The sequence below is a fragment of the Centroberyx gerrardi genome, chromosome 7 (assembly GCF_048128805.1).
Source record: "Centroberyx gerrardi isolate f3 chromosome 7, fCenGer3.hap1.cur.20231027, whole genome shotgun sequence".
Classification (NCBI taxonomy): domain Eukaryota; kingdom Metazoa; phylum Chordata; class Actinopteri; order Beryciformes; family Berycidae; genus Centroberyx; species Centroberyx gerrardi.
In genome coordinates, this window is record NC_136003.1 from 20,589,137 (window position 1) to 20,606,358 (window position 17,222).

The 17,222-nt window shown below is 43.4% G+C and overlaps 4 protein-coding genes across 4 annotated transcripts; 3 read left to right on the forward strand and 1 right to left on the reverse strand.

Annotated features, from left to right (window-relative positions):
- Positions 1-408: 408 nt before the first annotated feature.
- On the reverse strand, positions 409-5,468 carry rsad1 (radical S-adenosyl methionine domain containing 1). Its single transcript, XM_071922875.2, has 9 exons — positions 5,021-5,468; positions 4,717-4,850; positions 4,391-4,595; positions 3,681-4,046; positions 2,979-3,042; positions 2,352-2,499; positions 1,925-1,979; positions 1,589-1,692; positions 409-1,473 (listed from the first exon to the last, which is right to left on the reverse strand). Exons 1-9 carry the CDS (start codon positions 5,186-5,188, stop codon positions 1,326-1,328), a joined length of 1,392 nt encoding a protein of 463 aa, XP_071778976.2. The 5' UTR covers positions 5,189-5,468; the 3' UTR covers positions 409-1,325.
- A 1,352-nt stretch (positions 5,469-6,820) lies between these two features.
- Positions 6,821-8,178, forward strand: LOC139929809 (GTPase IMAP family member 9). Its single transcript, XM_071922852.2, has 2 exons — positions 6,821-6,929; positions 7,154-8,178. Exons 1-2 carry the CDS (start codon positions 6,911-6,913, stop codon positions 8,176-8,178), a joined length of 1,044 nt encoding a protein of 347 aa, XP_071778953.1. The 5' UTR covers positions 6,821-6,910.
- Positions 8,179-8,882: 704 nt separating this feature from the next.
- Positions 8,883-11,907, forward strand: btr02 (bloodthirsty-related gene family, member 2). The gene is made up of 7 exons (XM_071922800.2): positions 8,883-8,974; positions 10,053-10,325; positions 10,439-10,516; positions 10,611-10,847; positions 10,955-11,102; positions 11,200-11,226; positions 11,357-11,907. The coding sequence occupies exons 2-7, from the start codon at positions 10,056-10,058 to the stop codon at positions 11,899-11,901; spliced, it is 1,305 nt and encodes a 434-aa protein (XP_071778901.1). The 5' UTR covers positions 8,883-8,974; positions 10,053-10,055; the 3' UTR covers positions 11,902-11,907.
- A 2,227-nt stretch (positions 11,908-14,134) lies between these two features.
- Positions 14,135-15,045, forward strand: cldnk (claudin k). Its single transcript, XM_071922801.2, has one exon. The coding sequence runs from the start codon at positions 14,139-14,141 to the stop codon at positions 14,784-14,786; it is 648 nt and encodes a 215-aa protein (XP_071778902.1). The 5' UTR covers positions 14,135-14,138; the 3' UTR covers positions 14,787-15,045.
- The last annotated feature ends 2,177 nt before the right edge of the window (positions 15,046-17,222 follow it).

Below are 17,222 nucleotides of genomic sequence, written 5' to 3' on the forward strand. Positions count from 1 at the left end.
TATTAAGTCAGTATCAGTCGTGCCTCATTTTATACCATTTGCTCCATTCTTATTTATATCCTGCAACTATCTAATTTCCCCACAGGAGAAATCATAAAAGTTCCATCTCATCTAATCTAAAGTTAAACTCACTTGTCGGGGACTAATACTATTATGTGTCTTATTCAGAGGCACAGTGCTCAGTTTTGAATTAGCTCTAACAGCAGTTTGATGTCTGTCCTGCTGGTAAGCACTCATGTGGTCCAGATTAAGAAAAGACAACTCCAGAGGATGCTGTATTGTCTTTGTCAGCATGAATACACCACTTGTAGGTGTACACCACTTTTTCTGAACAAAGGAACTAGAGGCAAATACTTAGAGTTGAAGTCTGCGTTAAAGACATGCACAATACACAGTTTTGTGGAAAATAATAATATAATTCTTCAAGGTAAAGTTTGAGATTTCAATGAATGCTCTCTCTGTAAGGATTTTGTTGCTAAAAGGACAAACATCCATTCGTCAGTGTGCTGTAAACGCTGGCTGCTTGCTAGCAGAGGCATGTGTTAAGGGCCAACATGAAGTTACATTCATCTATTTACAATTCTGATTACAAAGCACTTCTCAGCAGCAGGCATACTTACAAAAGCAACAAAATCAACACGCTGAATACAGAAATGTTTGGAAGATTGAACAGATACTCAATCCAACTCGCACAATTTCTTGTAAACTAGGAGAGCAATAATTACCTTTAGATGACAGTAAAGTGACTGGGTGGGAAATACTGTGGTACCAGCCATAAATGCATGACACCATCCAGAAAACACATTCAAATCTGATGTTATTACATATTACAACTCCCATCAAAAGCAGTATGAGCACATTTATTATTATACTGCACTCTTTTTATTGTTATTGCAAGAGCCAATATAACAATCTGTGCAGTCTGTTTTCTTTTTGTCATAACTTATCTCAAAACCTGGGGCAGAAGTGTCACTTTGTGGAGGTTTGGGTTACCATGCCTCCATTAATTAAGGGCAATGGTGAATGCAATGGGCAAAATGATAGAGCCACAAATACAGAATAAGAGTTTGGACTTTGTAGCACGCAACTTGTATAAGACAAGTTAGACTGATTTGTCCAATATCAGCCTGCGGTGCTCAGTTAGACCAACATTGCATGCTGAAAAAGAGTGATGTTTTCAGGGTGGAGGGTGGAGATCCGACCCTTCCAAACAACATCCTGCTGAAATGTAAATATCCTATCCGTTTCTATTTTTTTGCATGTCCTGTCAGCCTAACCCGTAAATCAGAGATATCTCTAAAGGCAGCTGCTCCACGACGGTTCTGTCATCCAGGTGTGGAGGTCTTCTCTCTTTGTCCATCAGCCACCTGGTCCCTTTGTGGTCCCTGAGGGATTTGGCTTTCCAGCTCCAATAGCAGAGCTGGCAGTATGCTGTCCAGTAAGGCCAGCCCGTCCCGGGAGCAGCGCAGGCCTCTAAAAAAGAAAGGAAAAATCAGATCATTTACACAAAAGTCAGGAATCTTCTCTCTCTCCGGTGAAGATCGAAAACTTTGCGACCAACCATTATAAAATGATGGTCATAAGTTACCTGTCATCGAGAATCAGCTGTCCACTCTGTAGCAACTCTTGGACATCCATGGAAGTACCAAAGACTTCATGGAGGCCCATTTGAGAGCTGAACGACTGCCAATGCTGTATGGAATGTAAAATACCAATAAGAAATACATGTGTTGTACCCATAATAAGATAATGCATACATTTATTAACTGTATTTCTATGATTATTACATAAGCCGAAGACCACACACAGCATGATTACATTTCACAGCATTCACTTAACACTAAATATCATCTGTACTGAATGTACTGTATGTATCATACTGTACTGTATGTATAAAGGATTGGTTGTGTGTGTTGAGCTTCACCTTGGGAGTAATTCCCTCAGTCAATCTCATTCCCATCACCAGCACTTCTTCCAATCTGCCAAACAAACATCTTTCATAAGAGAACTTCAGAATGACTGGAAGGACAGAATGACTAAATGGACAAGTACGAGAATAGCATTTCTCAAGGACAGAGCGTTTGAATGAACAAGTACAAGCACAAGTACAGCAGCCGTTAAAACACTATGCTGCTCGTACTGTGTTAAATAACACTTCAGCGACAGACTGGTAGATAATCACTACTTTTCACTTGGGTGGAGGATTTTTTTTTCTTTCGTTCTGACAAAAATGAAAATGGCAGCCGCCCCCTTGTGTAATTATTTATCGTGCTAATTACAAATCACAACATTGGTTGAAGGCTACATGTACAGTACATCGAAGGCACAAGCCTGTCAGTGCAACAGCTCACAGTCCAAGATGGCCGAGCTGAATCCTCCTCCGTGTCCCGTGCCCCCTCTGCTGGACCTCTTGGATCCAGACGTCGGGCTCCAGCGTCTGGGTCCGCGCCTCCCGAACAACACCTCCCTCCCCCAGGGGAACAAAGCGCCCATGTGCTCCTGTCACAGACAATATAACGTTGTTTATTAACATCAATGGTATAACTAATATGTTCATAAATATACACTACCACACACCACATTTTGGACACACCACATTTTTCTTTATTTTTACTATTTTTCACGTTTTCGAATAATAGTAAAGACATCAGAACTATGAAATAACACAAATGGAATAATGCAGTGACCAAAAAAGTGTTAAACAAATCAAAACTATCTTATATTTTAGATTCTTTAAAGTAGCCGCCCTTTGCCTTGATGGAAAGGCAAAGGCTTTGGAAAGAAATTCATACATAGGCATCAACTTCACTATTTATATTTGTCTAAGAAACAAATTTCAAGCATTTCAGCAGAAGCCTTTAGATCAAAATGGCTTTAAGAGAATGAAAAACATAGTACATTCAGTCAGGTGTGTCCAAACCTTTGACTGGTAGTGTAACATCCATTAATAATTGCATTAAAGCTACATAATAGATTACCTGGGCCCACACCGATGTACTGCCTCCCCTTCCAGTAGCTCATATTGTGATGGCTGACTGCATTCTGCATAACACAGAGAGTAAAGTGTTACTTTGTGTTCTCGTGTTTGTTGCTCTCAGATATATTGATGAGGCAATATCATTGCACTGCAGACATCTTCCTTACTGAAAAGGCACTTCACCAAAATAAAGCAGTAAAGTTGAATTATAGATTATCTTACACATATCCCCAAACTGCCGTGTTGTGCACAACTTTATTTGGTTTAAGAGGTACTGAGAGAACATCTTAACTGTGTGATCGATGTTATCTGGAGGATACTTGACTACTGTTGTGTTAATGCTTCATGAAGAGATGGAGATGAAATACAAGCTTTCCTAAAAAGGTCAGCAAGGGATGCTGTTGTTAAAATATATTTAGTAAGTTATTAAAGGAGTAGTAAGTAAGATGAGTAAGTAAAATGACCATAATATATCTGTAGGTTTGATAGGGTTGCTGATCAATACCAATGACTCAACACTCAGGTGATGAGATTTCTGGCTTGCAAAACTCACTTTCTGGCCTACGCTCTCTGTTCTGGTGCAAACTCCCTGCACCTATACTCACATTTCTCTGCTCAACAATCAAAAACCTTTATTGAGGAATCAATGACTCCTAAGATAGGGACAAAATAGTTTTGATGTGAATTATTACTGAGAACTTACATGTCTTGCAAAGTTTGACACCTCGTACTGCAGAAAGCCTCGCTCGTGGAGAATCCTCCTGGCGGACCGGTACATCTCTGCGGTCACATCGTCAGCAGGCACAGTCAGTTCCCCCTGTCGGACCTGTTTAAACAGCTGGGTGCCTCTCTCCAGGGTCAGCTGGTACAGGGACACGTGGTCGTCACACACCCTCAGCAGCTCCGCCAACTCGCTCTCCCAGGATCCCACGCTCTGTTTGGGCCGTCCGAACATGACGTCCACCGACACCCTCCCGGGGCGCAGCCTCCGAGCCTCCGCAACGGTCCGCAAAGCGTGCTGGGAGTTGTGGTCTCTTCCCAGAATTTTCAAGTCCTCGTCCTGCAAAGACTGGAGGATTGAAAAGAAGTATGTATCACTCAAGAGTTGGAAGTGTGATTTTGGGATCATGCAACCATGAGCATTTGATTCTTCTTTGATATCAGCAATGTTAATCACCAATGATTGTTCAATAGACCACTGATTCTCAACCTTTTTCATATCAAGGACTCCTAATTTAGTCCACATTAGGGCCACGGACCCCCATTTGATGAGATTTTTTCTGTTGGACCCAAATCAGAGAATATTTTTATTGTTGATATGATTTTGTCCAGAATTCCAAGACTATCTGTATTGTAGGTAGAGAGATAACAGTGAAACTATGCTCAAAACAGTCTGTAATAGACTATATTCACCTGAACACCGATAGAGAAGCGGTTCACCCCGGCACAGCAAAAGTCTTCTAACTTAGACATTCCCACAGGGGTGGGGTTGACCTCGAGCGTGACCTCAGCCTTATCTGAGAGATGAGCCTGCCTGGAAACAGTTTCCAGGACCGCAGCAATGGTTGAGGGGCGAGCCAGGCTGGGAGTCCCACCGCCAAAAAACACAGAGGTGATGCTGCAAAGACATAGTCAATAATGAGAGTGCAAACCAACTGAGGATGAGAGAAGGCAGGTGCTGAAAGCTGAAGGGGGGATGCTGGATGATTTCAGGAGGAAGGTCTAGCAAGTCACCATACCAGGATACCTGACTCAGCCGCAGCAGTGTCTCGGTCTCCCGCTGCAGGCACTCGGTCATGATGTGGTTGTTGTCAGATCTAGGTATGTACTTGTTGAAGTTGCAGTAGGAGCATCTTCTGAAGCAGTAAGGCCACTGCAGGAGGGAGGGGGAGATGACTTTGACATCCTCAGTGTCTAGACACAGTGGTATTTGCACAAAACGCTTAGGGCTAACAAAATTGCTATGGATTCTCATTTGGTGATTTGTGTGTATCCCTGCATATTAATATTTCATCAGGAAATACGTGACAAGTGCCAACTCACGTGGACATAGAGTGACGCCTCCTGGGAGAGATGTGGAGAGCCTGCCGATTCCGTCTCTGCTCCAATTACTTCTTCTCCTCTCACAGCCTCAGAGGAGCGGCACCGACTGACGCTGAGAAATGCGGCACGTCTTGCCGCAAGCAATGTGCGTTTGATCATTCTGGTCATAGTAGCCGACGCCAAAAGCGATTAGTGACAACCTAGAATCTGATCTGAAGAGTCTCTCTCACTCCGAGGCTGTCCTTCACTTCAGGAGTTGACAGTTCCCAGTGTAGCAGCAGCTACACGAGTCTTTTCCCCACTAGTTGGTAAAGACAATTGGGCCAAAACGGTATTCGATGTCTGATGAAAATTATCATATTTTACGTTCTACAATAATGTAGTGCCTCTGGTTACATTGTTGTTGTTGTTTTTGTCTCTCTGTAGCTGGCTTGACGTAGCTACAGTTGTAACATTGCTCCAGCTACAAACAGGAAGCCAACAATGTGATTTCCTCCTTGTGTGTTGCCGACTTTGACCGCACGATGGTGCTGTTTTATCGAAATCAAGTTGATAACTGTTAGAGTTTTCACCTCCTGCAGTATAGATGTTTAACCATCGTCTCATGTGTGAATGAGCAGTGTCTCATAATTTGTTACAAATTCCCCCCAAAAGCTTTTAGGCTATCATGGACAGTTAACTGTTTTTTTTTTATATATAGGTGATATACTTTGCTGATCCCACAAGAGAGGAAATCTCTATTCACCCTCTCATAGGAGTGCAGGGTCAGCCAGCTGGTGTGACGCCCCTGGAGCAGGTAGGGGGTTAAGTATTTTTCTCAAGGATGCTTAGGTATGATCACATTGAACCCTTGCTGTCCGGTTGGGGTTGACCTCAGTAAAGCCTGCGTCATCCTGTCCCTCCTGATCATCTGAGTGTCCATGGACATCTGTGTGGGTATTCATAGCCACACAGGGGTGGATGAGATTATTACAGGCTGAATCAAGTATCAGCATTGCTTTGTAGCCGTTGATATGTGACGTCTGCAGTGACAACACATGAAGACACAAGTCTATATTTGGAATATAAATTTGTGCCCTACTGGCACAGGATCAAACTAACTTAATGAGCTATTGATTTCCCTGAACCCAGGCAAAACGCTGTCTGGTAGACTGATTACAGTTAAACTCAAATAACCTTGTAGGGTCATCTTTGAGATCATCTAATGAAATCACAGCAAAATCGTTAATTTAGTTGTTAATAATTACTTGCTGAGCATGTAAAAATCAAAACAAGGCCAGGGTTTATATAAGTCCACACCCATCAGAGTTAATTTAGGCTTAAGCATCATCCTGTCTTCTCTATGGCCGTTCCTGGGTTGCCATCTTGAGAGATTGTTACCCATCAGATGAATGACGACATAAACATCCTAAGGCGTTTCGAAATATGGAAAAAGGACATTTATGAACAGATCCATTGACATTCGTTGGAAAGAAAAAAAATCTATAGCTGCTGTCATCCATGCGTGGTCTCACACAAATATTCCTAAAATGTGACAATGGACCTTTATGTACTGCGTACTGAATGTACATATTTTGATAAAAAGGTCAATAAATGTGTATGGGCTCCCTGCCAGCTTCCTAGCCCCAGGACATTTTCCACCTAATATCAAATCTGGTGCCCAATTACCTAATCAACAGAGAGAGAGAGAGAGAGAGAGAGAGAGAGAGAGAGAGGGAGGGAGAGGGAGAGGGAGAGAGAGGGAGTGACAGAGTGAGAGAAATGTGTCCAGAGAAAGGATAGGGACTGTGTCAATTGAATTTATACATGTGCTTTGTGTTGAGTGAAATCCAGTGAGCTTTGTGATAATCTACAATCAAGCAGTGAATCCTCATACTGCAAATCTGCCAGATGGATAAGAGGAAGAAAGGTGAGTTTACTTGCACACTATATACAACCTATGAGATATAAAAGATATATTGTGGGCACAGCAGTTTGTAGTTAGTAGCCTACCTTGCCAAAGATGATATGTGAAGACAATGTACAAACATGCTATACAATAACAATGATCAAAGTAACCAAATGCACATTCGTTTCTGCATTGAAGTGGTGTTATTTTTTTCTCAAATGAAACTGAGCTTCACTTTTTCACAGCAGCCGCCATGGAACTGAGGCTTATGGTGGTCGGCAGCAGTGGACCGTCTCAGTTCCTTCTGACCAATGCCATACTTGGGAGGGAGGAGTTTTCCAAGGATATCGCCAGCATTTCTGGCAGCAGGAAGAGCAACGGCGAGCTGGCTGGTAGACGAGTGGCTGTGATCAACGGACCCAACATCTATGAAAAGGACATATCTCAAGCCAAGAGGAAGATGGAGCTGAAAAGGTCCAAGTGCTTGTGCATCCCCGGTCCCCATGCCCTTCTCATCGCTTTTGACATAGAGAAAATCTCCCCGAACGACATCAGGACCCCCAAGCTGGTGATGAAGCGCTTTGGAGGCAACTGTCTGAGTCACTGCATGGTCCTCCTGGCCTACGAAGGAAGTCTGGAGGGAGCTGCCTTGGATGACAGGGTGCTGAGGACCGACTGGCACCTGAGAGAACTGATCGAGAAGTTCGGAGGACGCTTCCACGTTTTCAGCAAGAACTGGAGAGGCCGCAGCCGGGACAGAGAGCTGCTGCAGAAGATAGAGTGGATGGTGGCCTCCTTGGGGGGGAGCTACTTCTCCAGCAGAACTTTCCAGAGGGCGGAGGACAGCGTGAAGAAGGAGGAGAAGAGGCTCATGAAGCTGAGGGAGACGGAGAGGGAGAAGGTGTGGAGTGAGCTGGAGAAGCAGTACGGAGGGGAGGAGCTGCGCCGCCAGAGGGACGCCTACAACTCCGGTGTCGGGGCAGAGATCAGAGCCAAGGCGGAGATGGACAATGGCTGGCTCAGAACGTCCCTGGCCAGAGGGCTGGGGACGGGGATCGCTGCGGGGGCCGTCATGGGCGTGCTGGTGGGGTCCATAGAGGGGCCAGGGGGCATGGTCCTCTACGGGATATTAGGCGGGGCAGTAGGGGGAGCCGCAGGAGGGGCGGCCCAGGTTGCCATAGAGCATTTAGAGGACAGAGTCGCCCCTCCTGCCAGACTCAACTTCAACTCAATATTCATCAATCGCTTCTTCACAACTCCTCGTCCCTGAAAATGAGACGCATTCACCTTTGCTTTGCTTTTTGAACCTTTTATAACCTAAGTTACTCATTTGCATGGTAGTATATCATCCTGTTAAACTCTGAATTTGGCCTGTGCATGAATGCTCACCCTGGGTTATGGCACAAGGGACAATAGCATCATATCCTGTGTATTGGTAAATGCAGGAACAAACCTTTATATCATGTGCTGTTGGTACGTAACTTTTGTTTGTGTAGCTTTTCTGACTTAGATAAAGAAAATGTACACCTTCAGCCTTACTATCCCTTAAAGTTGAACACACACACTATACTCATACTCTTCTGTACTTAATGCAAGGGCAATATTACCTAAATGCTATTGTGCCCTACTGTTGAAGGGAAATATTACCGTAAAAACTACTTGTGTACATTACAGTTAAGGGAAATATTACCATTAGTAGTCTAAAACAATAAATCTCATGGCATGCTGATTTAAACTGTAAATTAATTCTAAATAAATGTAACTAATTTTTGACAGTAGGTCTGTCTGAGAATCTATTTTTGGTTTGCACTGGTTTGGCATCCACATAACAATTACTCAACCTCCAGCATTTCCTGGTGTCTTGCCGTTGGTGTGTTCACCTGTAGCTCTGATAACACATAGGGTGGAGTCTTAACTGAGAGAGCCATTGTCTAAAGCACTGCCTCCGTCCCAGACAACACACACCTAAGTACACCTGCGTTTAGTCCACTGCACTGCCTACGAATTATCCTGAAACAGTGAACAGGCTGACCGGATTAGTCTCTGGCCAAGAACAGCTGGGATAGGTAAGGCCAAACCTTTCTACCATAGTTAATGATTGTCTTTTGGAAAAAGCTAACTCATTTTATAGCTCTGAAATGAGACTGTGAATAAACTCTGGATGATTCCTTCATTTAAAATGTTTCCCATAACCCTAGAATACTTTGTTCCCCACATTATACAGGAATGTCAGAGTTCAATGGAGTAAAAATAAAACTCTGTTGATGAAAGAAAAGTGTCATGTCATGAAAAACAACCTGAAGATTTCAGTAGTTGTTGTTTTGTGTTGAGTTTTAGCTCGCTGATGATGCAACAAACAATTTGTGACTACCTGTTCTACTGCATACTTTCCATCACATCTCAGCTGCCGCATTTCTATTTAAGTCTATCTGTCCTGAGAAAAGGAATTATCTTTAACTCAAACGTCAACAAGAATAAGAACAGTAGCACACTGTGGTATAGTAAATAATCAGAGGACTAAGTTTTACGGCATAGCGCCCCTGCCACTGCAGTACATAAAGAATGTATACATCCTGTCTTTTGAGTAATACTATTACATAACGTAAGGTGGAATGCTGTTCTGACTGCTGAAGCCAGGAACATGATGTCACGTTTGTGCTGAGAGTGTGAATCAGATTTATATGTAATTTCTCCTTTTTCAAGTAGTTGATGTAGTCAGTAGCACATACCTGTGACTAAAGATTAAATATTTGGTTTGATATTTCAAAACATATTTAAAAAATATATATATATTTCTCAAAAAAAAGCTTAAAAGGCAGTGAGATTGAAGAATATGTACTCAGTATTAAATATTCATTACTGTATAGCATGCAAATAATGTCAGAATATGTTTCTTCCAACATAAGATATCTGAACTTTGAAAGAAAACATTTTTTTTTTCTTTAAAATTCATGAAAGAGCCTCAATTGATCTTTTTTTCAAATGATTCCTCTGGGAACTGGATTTCTTCAGATAACTTTCAGTGTTTGTTTACTCTGTGTAATCTAGTGCTTAGTGCTAGAGGCCTTGGGCATTTAAAAAAAAATCTCTCAACTTTCAATCCTATTTCCTGACGATGGTTTCTTGATGGCATTGTCTTTCCAGAGTATGGCCTCTACCATCAGCCTCCTCTCCGAGAAGCACTTCTTGTGCTCTCTGTGTCGGGATATCTTCACCAGCCCGGTGACCATACCATGTGGACACAGCTTCTGCAACGCCTGTCTCTGTCATTACTGGACCCGACACCAGTCCAACTACTGCCCCCGATGTAAGAGAGTATTTGCTACTAAGCCGGACCTCAGCGTCAACCGCATCCTGGCAGATGTCTCAGACAATTATAGGAAGAGTCGACCGCAGAAACCACCTGTTGAGGAAATGGTACTGTGTCCCTTTTGTCATTCTTGCTCCACCATAGATATGATATGATATGATCATTTTGAATTAATCTGGTATATTTGTCAGTGCTCATGTATTTCTTACTTCACATACAGGTTGTAGATGTTGAGCAAATGATTCAGGAAAGGCTGCAGAAGATAGAAAGGTTAAAATATTCCCTCGAGCTCCTAAAGGTGCGTGTTTAAAATGGTTAACATAATTCTTTGTTCATTCTTAAAATTGATGTGGATGGATGAATGAATGTTGATGATGATGATGTCCAATCAGAACTCTTGTCATAGAGAGGTGCGAGAGAGCCAGAAAGTTTTCTCTGCCCTGGTGAACTCCATGGAGAAGAGTCACAAAGCGGTCGTTGCAGTCATCGAGGAGAGACAGCAAGACGAAGAAAAGAGAGTAGAAACACTGATGAAAGAGCTTGAGCAGGAGATCCAGGACCTGAGGAAGGAGAACGCTGAATCTGATCCTCAGATTCTTCTAGACGATGAACAAAGTGACGATACGTTGGTAAGCACCTGCACCTTCTGCAGACACATGATCATGACTGTAGAGAAGCCTCGACGCTATCGCTACCATCACGTTTGAATTATGTCCTTCTTGTTTATGTCATGGAGACCACCACTTCGGCCATGTGCCCCTCTGAAATGAAAGACTGGTCCAAGGTTACCATCGAGCCTGACCCTTGTGTCGGGGTCACCAGAAGAGCGCTGTCAGACATGGTGGATAGGATGAATGCAGAGGTCAACAGGCTCTCCAAATCTGGTCAGTAAATGGATTCTTTTACATAATACAACCTCACCATCTTGATCGTTCTACAGCATAAATCAATGACAGTGACTTACCTCTTTCTCCTTGACAGAACTTAAGAGAATAGAGAAATACACAGGTAAGACTTGATCTACATAGAGATGATCTTGGGTCTTTTATTTTCTCTTGAATACGTCCGAGATCTATATTTTTTTTCAAAGACGCCCCTGCTGTTTGACCTGTCACCGGCTTCCTCTCCTCTGTCTTAGTGGAGGTCAATCTGAGTCCTAAGACGGCCCATCCCTTCCTCTCCGTCTCGGACGACCGAAAACAGGTAAGACACATAGACAAGCTCCAGGAGGTACCGGACAACCCCAAGAGGTTCGACCGCGTGGCAAACGTCCTGGCCAGAGAGAGCTTCAGCAGTGGGAGATACTACTGGGAGGTGGAGGTTGGGGAGAAGATCGAGTGGAACCTGGGAGTGGTCAGACAGTCCATAAACAGGAAGGGCAAGTTCACCGTCTGCCCAGCCAACGGCTTCTGGACGTTAAGCCTGAAGACTGGAGGCCAGTACATTGCGAACACGTCTCCCGTCACCCCCATTGCTCTAGAGCCAAAACCCAGGAAGGTGGGCGTCTTTCTGGATTACACGGAAGGCCGTGTGTCCTTCTACTGTGCGGAAACTGGGGTCCACATTCACACCTTCACAGATACCTTTACTGACAGGCTCCATCCATTCTTCAGTCCTGGTCGCCTGCATGGCGGCAAAAATGCTGCTGCCCTAATCGTCTCCTCTAGTTTTTGTAGCATCTGAACTTCAAGACGTATTAGATCCTACAACCTCCACTATGAATACATTTATTATCCTCTTAATATTATCTTTTCAGTATCAATCCAGAATAGTAATTATGATATTTATTAACAGAATAATTTCTATGAAAATACAGACTCCCTATAATGGACCACACACATTTTACATTGTGCTGGTTTTCATTTTCCCTTTCAGAACAGTGAAAAAACAGGTTGCATAAGGAAAGGCGCAACATAAAAACTTAAATCACTGACTCCCCTCACTTGAAAACATCAATGGAACCCATAAACAGATTGAGCAGGAAAGAGGAGGGCAGATGAAAAGAGAGACCTCACATCAAGGAACAAGAGAGTAAAAAGTTGCAAAAGAGGGGAGAATGGGTTGTTGGGTCGGATGGATGGTAGGGGTGGCAGGGTGGGACAGAGGTTGACGAGGAGCGGGGAGGGAGGGCACAGCAGAACAGCGGGGCATTGTGCTCGCACACCAGGCACTGGGAGACACACTCGGACACATTCATGCATTCACACACTGACACGGCCGCGCACACAAGCGCGTGCTTCTGCCCACTGCCACACAGACTTGTGCTGGCATCTCGGAGGGCAGCCCTCTCTCCAGTCCAGTCCTGGGTGTCCAAGCTGATCGCCCCTCTCCACTTGAGCTCACCTGCCCGCCGAGATAGATCCTCCGCTGCTCTCCAGCCTTCCTGTGGACTCAACTGAACTCTCAGGGCCGCCGTCCACCAGCTCCAGGTATTCACAACTCACCTACAGAAGCAAAGGACTGGTAGACTAACACTAGCCTGTGGACCATCTCCAAGGGGAGCAGTGAGAGTCGAGAATACTTCATCTGAGGTAACTATCCTGTTGTCTCTATCTGCATTTTTTGGTCCAACTTGTCAACAATAATATAACGATAAACAACAATTTGACTGAAAAACGAATTGTTCACTTAATGGTCAAGCATACAAATGAGTGGTGATTAGTTTGATATCATTTTTTTTTTTTTACTGTTTTTCTACTACTGTATGTTCAGCTGTACCAATATTTAATGTCCTTGTTTAAAGAGTGTTAATCCCAATATTGAAAGCAAGTGTGTATGCTATTACTGAGGGTTCTAGGCCCAGTGTAATGTTTACAAAAACTCACTGAAAAGTATACTTCTCCTGATGGGCAGATCCATGTGTAGCTCCTGGTCTTCCACAGTTGGGATAAGCCAGAAGTTCCCAAAGTGAGGTCTGAGGACCTCCAGGGGCCTTTGAGGGAGTTCCAGGGAGTCAACAGCAAGACGAGGAATAGTTCATCGCTATAATTTCATTCACTAGGAGTTAGCACAATGGGAGAATGAATAGGACTGACTATTCTGGCCAGAGGTCTAATTCTTTCCACTGTACTGTCTGCCCACCTACAGTACAGACTTGCAGTTCTGTACTAAGTCAAATCTAGTAACAATAATCTTCTCAGATGGGAGTCTATGGGATCAAATCTTATCAAATAGAGGTCCGTTGGGTAAAGTTTATCCATCTGAGGGTCCTTGTAATCAAAATGTTTGGCAACCTCTGGGATGAGCTATACGATTGATCTGTTGGAGAGAAGGTTTGATTCACAGTATTGGTAAAAGATGGACACTGAGAGCTGCGATAAATAGATGACACAGGTCCTCCTGGCCCACTCTACAAGGCTCCATGAAAGCTGCTTGTGTTCAGAGTCTCCTCATGTTTTTCTGAGATAATCCACTCACCCGGCAAGGCGTAGCTCGACACCCACAGCTGTGTCAAAGAAAGCCATTCTCTCTGGTTCTCACTGGAATCCACTAACCATGGGCCTTCCAGCCTGTTTCCAAATATTTATGATAAATATATGCTCCATGAGTCTTTTGATGCTTTACTAATGCTATGCTAACTGTTGTAAGTAGTTATCAAGCAATGAATTGTTTACATTTTTGCTACTATTGTGGCTTGCAGTACTTGTGTGTTGGAAAAAAAAATGGATTTAAATGGATTCTGTTTATTTTGTCTTCATTTCTATTTCAGGACACCTGCCCTTGTCTGCCCCAAGCTGAACTCACCAACCCCCTCACCCAAAGACAGAGGGTCCCATAGTGGAACAAGACATTTCCAGTGGTGTAGACTGTCTTGACCTCGTCACGTCTCTTTCTGGGACTATAGCTGGGCCTTTGTGCCACAAAGAGAGACTGATATATAACCAAGACGAACCCAACTGATTCAAACAACACCTTTTGCCATGGCAACCACGGGCATGCAGTTGCTAGGCCTAATCCTGTCCCTCGTGGGCTGGGTGGGTGGGGCATTAGTGTGTGCCATCCCCCTGTGGCGTGTCACCGCCTTCATCGGTAACAACATAGTGACGGCTCAGATCATTTGGGAGGGCCTTTGGATGACTTGCATTGTGCAGAGCACCGGCCAGATCCAGTGTAAGGTGTACGACAGCATGCTGGCCCTGCCCAGCGACATGCAGGCTGCCCGGGGCCTCACGGTGCTCTCTATCCTGATCTGTGGCCTGGCTCTGGCTCTGGGCGTCGTAGGGGTCAAGTGCACCAAGTGCATTGGTGTAAACAGCCTCAAGGCCCGCATTGCTCGCATCTCCGGTGCCCTGTTTGCCATCGCAGGGTTCCTCTACCTGGTGCCCATCTGCTGGACTGCCCACTCCATCATCAGGGATTTCTATGACCCGCATGTGGCAGCTCCACACAAGCGTGAGCTCGGCCCTGCCCTGTATATCGGCTGGGGGGCGTCCGCCTTGCTCCTTATTGGGGGATCTCTGCTGTATGCTGGGTCAAGTCCGCCTGGCATCCCAGGCTCTCCCACCTTCAGCAGTGGAGAAAGCAGTCCCCGCAGGGCACCTGCCTCACAGGTTAAAGGTTACGTCTAAGCGCCCAAAATGTCTGAATACCTACAAGTCCCACAAAACCACCCCAACCAATGACAAACCTATTTTTTCCTTTCTTGACACTCCTTCTTTTAATTATTTGATATGTAATGTTATTCCATTTTGCTTTTTTCTTCGAAAAGCCGCAGGAGGCTATTTTGGGAAATTTGAACTCATTTTGTTATTTCATACCCTCTGTCCTCCGATAACCTTTTTTCTCTGTTTGTCAGTGTAAAATACAATAAAAGTTTTGGTCTTCCAATTCCTCCACTGAAGAACATGGTGTGTGTTCACGCTTTTATAAATATCAATATGCTTTATCTTAAAAACTTAGATTACTTTCCACAGTATGTGTTTGACTAATATGGCCTAAAGAGCAGAGGCCTTTGTCTGTTTTGCTCATTTAAGTAAACAATACTACGAGTCCTGCTGATTGGAACAGAACAATAGAACAATGGGGATGTGTGTACGTGTGTGGTGCCATACTGTTGACAAGTGTGAGTGTGTGTGTGTGTGTAGTCCTCCATCTCCTATCTCCCATCTCCTATCTCTGCTTCCCGGTACTGGAGGCTGAGAAAAATACAGTATCTTTGTCTCAAGATATCAACAACCAACCTAGTATCTTTCCTTGGATTAACACAGACAGTAAAGTGAACAAGCCTCTTAACAAAACCAGCTCCTACTTGATTTGAGCATAATAATGGAAGGGAATGTAAAGTTTCCATAACATCACCTAGCTCAAATATCCTAACTGCTGATTCAGTATGATATTAAATGAGAAAAACAGAGCGACATTCAAAATGTTTGTGTTTGCATGTGTGTGTGTGTGTGTGTGTGTGTGTGTGCCTATCTGTGTCTCTGTCTCTGTGTGTGTGTGTGTGTGTGTGTGTGTGTGTGTGTGTGTGTGTGTGTGTGCAAGCATGTAATGTGGGATGTTACAAGCCTCAGTATGAAAGCATATATTTATTCATGAGACATTGTGCAGATCCCTCAGATTCTCTGACTCCATTACTTTGACTTAAATGGCCTTCCATAGAGCCTTGGTCTTATAAAAACCATTCCTGTGAATTAATGTGAACTATCAAGAGCCTTGGGTTTCAGGTACATGTGGACCTGGTGTTGTGAATGTCCAAGTTAAATTTCTTAAATTGCAGACATCAGAAACTATTTACTGCTGCCTGCTTTCCATCTGCTGTAAACAGTAAATTGGACCATAATGGTGAGAGCATACTTGGCTCCCTCCCTTTCTTCACTGTCTATCCGTAACAGCTGAGGACAGAGCAACACAATGCCACTTTACAGAGCATTACAGCAGCACAGTAACAATGGACAACAGTGTTGCAAGTGCCAGGTAGTGACTCATATATATGACCTAAGTATATGGCCTATATCAATGTTGGTAGTAGAGTAATGCCATGAATACAGTCAGGCAGTTTGTGATGTTTCATTGTATAATTGTAATGAGGAATATATAGAGCAAGACAAGTACACTGTTTAGGTGATAAATAAGCAGCGCAGCAGTTTTAAATCGCTTTAAACAGGGTTAATGTACTAACGATATACCATGAGCCTAATAGCAATTCATCAAACAGATTATTATTTCTTGTATGCAGGTGTAACAATGAAAATATTGCATACTGATGCATAATACTGATGCATACTGAAATCTTTCACAACAAAGCTATCTTCAGCAACGAATAGGAAGTTATTATTTGTGTGATACCTTATTGATTCCCACAGGTAAAGTCTCTTTTCTCTTCACCCTGCTGCCATGCTGGACCCTATGGGAGTCACAAGACATTTTAAAGGTGGGAAACCAAAGTGATTTACTGATTTCAAACTGCACAGCTCACCAAAGCTGGCAATTAAGGAACATTTCTGGTAAGAATTCAGGGGATATTTTTTCCTCCAGTCAAAAAGAAACTTTATCAGGTGGAAATATACAAACATATATACAAAAAAATATTAGGTGATGACTTTTGATTTTGCCGCCTAATATTTGACATAAATTACCTAATACATTGAAGATTTAGAGAGTAGCCGATATCAAAAAGCCTCTGTACATTGCAAACTATAATGTTTGAGAGGTAGCATTTGAAACTGGGTGGCTATACCTACAGGGAAAGTTAAAAATCAATCTGAGAAAACTCGCAATTTAAGATTTCAAAAGACAAGGTGGCATGAAAGGTTACTTTCATTAAACTATGGACATTTGGCTATAGAAGCAAATGATCAGACATTAAAAAAGAAGAAACAAATCATCAGAATTGTCATTTAGAACAGTGGTTGCCAAAGTATGATCAGGAACTAAACGGTTTAACGGTCCCAGGAGGTCCCTCACAAGATGAAGAATAGTTTTCATCTATTCTGTAGAAATGTACACATTGACAGAATATACCAACAGACTATTCTGATCACAGATTTCACTTCTCGCTCTTA

Coding starts and splice junctions, on each gene's coding strand:
- rsad1 (XM_071922875.2), bottom strand. CDS start 5,188: ATGACCAGAATGATCAAACGCACATTGCTTGCGGCAAGACGTGCCGCA. Junction 4,851..5,020: donor AGGCGTCACTCTATGTCCAC/GTGAGTTGGCAC, acceptor TCCCTCCTGCAG/TGGCCTTACTGCTTCAGAAG. Junction 2,500..2,978: donor GTACATCGGTGTGGGCCCAG/GTAATCTATTAT, acceptor TGTCTGTGACAG/GAGCACATGGGCGCTTTGTT.
- btr02 (XM_071922800.2), top strand. CDS start 10,056: ATGGCCTCTACCATCAGCCTCCTCTCCGAGAAGCACTTCTTGTGCTCT. Junction 10,517..10,610: donor ATTCCCTCGAGCTCCTAAAG/GTGCGTGTTTAA, acceptor ATGTCCAATCAG/AACTCTTGTCATAGAGAGGT. Junction 11,227..11,356: donor GAGAATAGAGAAATACACAG/GTAAGACTTGAT, acceptor CCTCTGTCTTAG/TGGAGGTCAATCTGAGTCCT.
- cldnk (XM_071922801.2), top strand. CDS start 14,139: ATGGCAACCACGGGCATGCAGTTGCTAGGCCTAATCCTGTCCCTCGTG.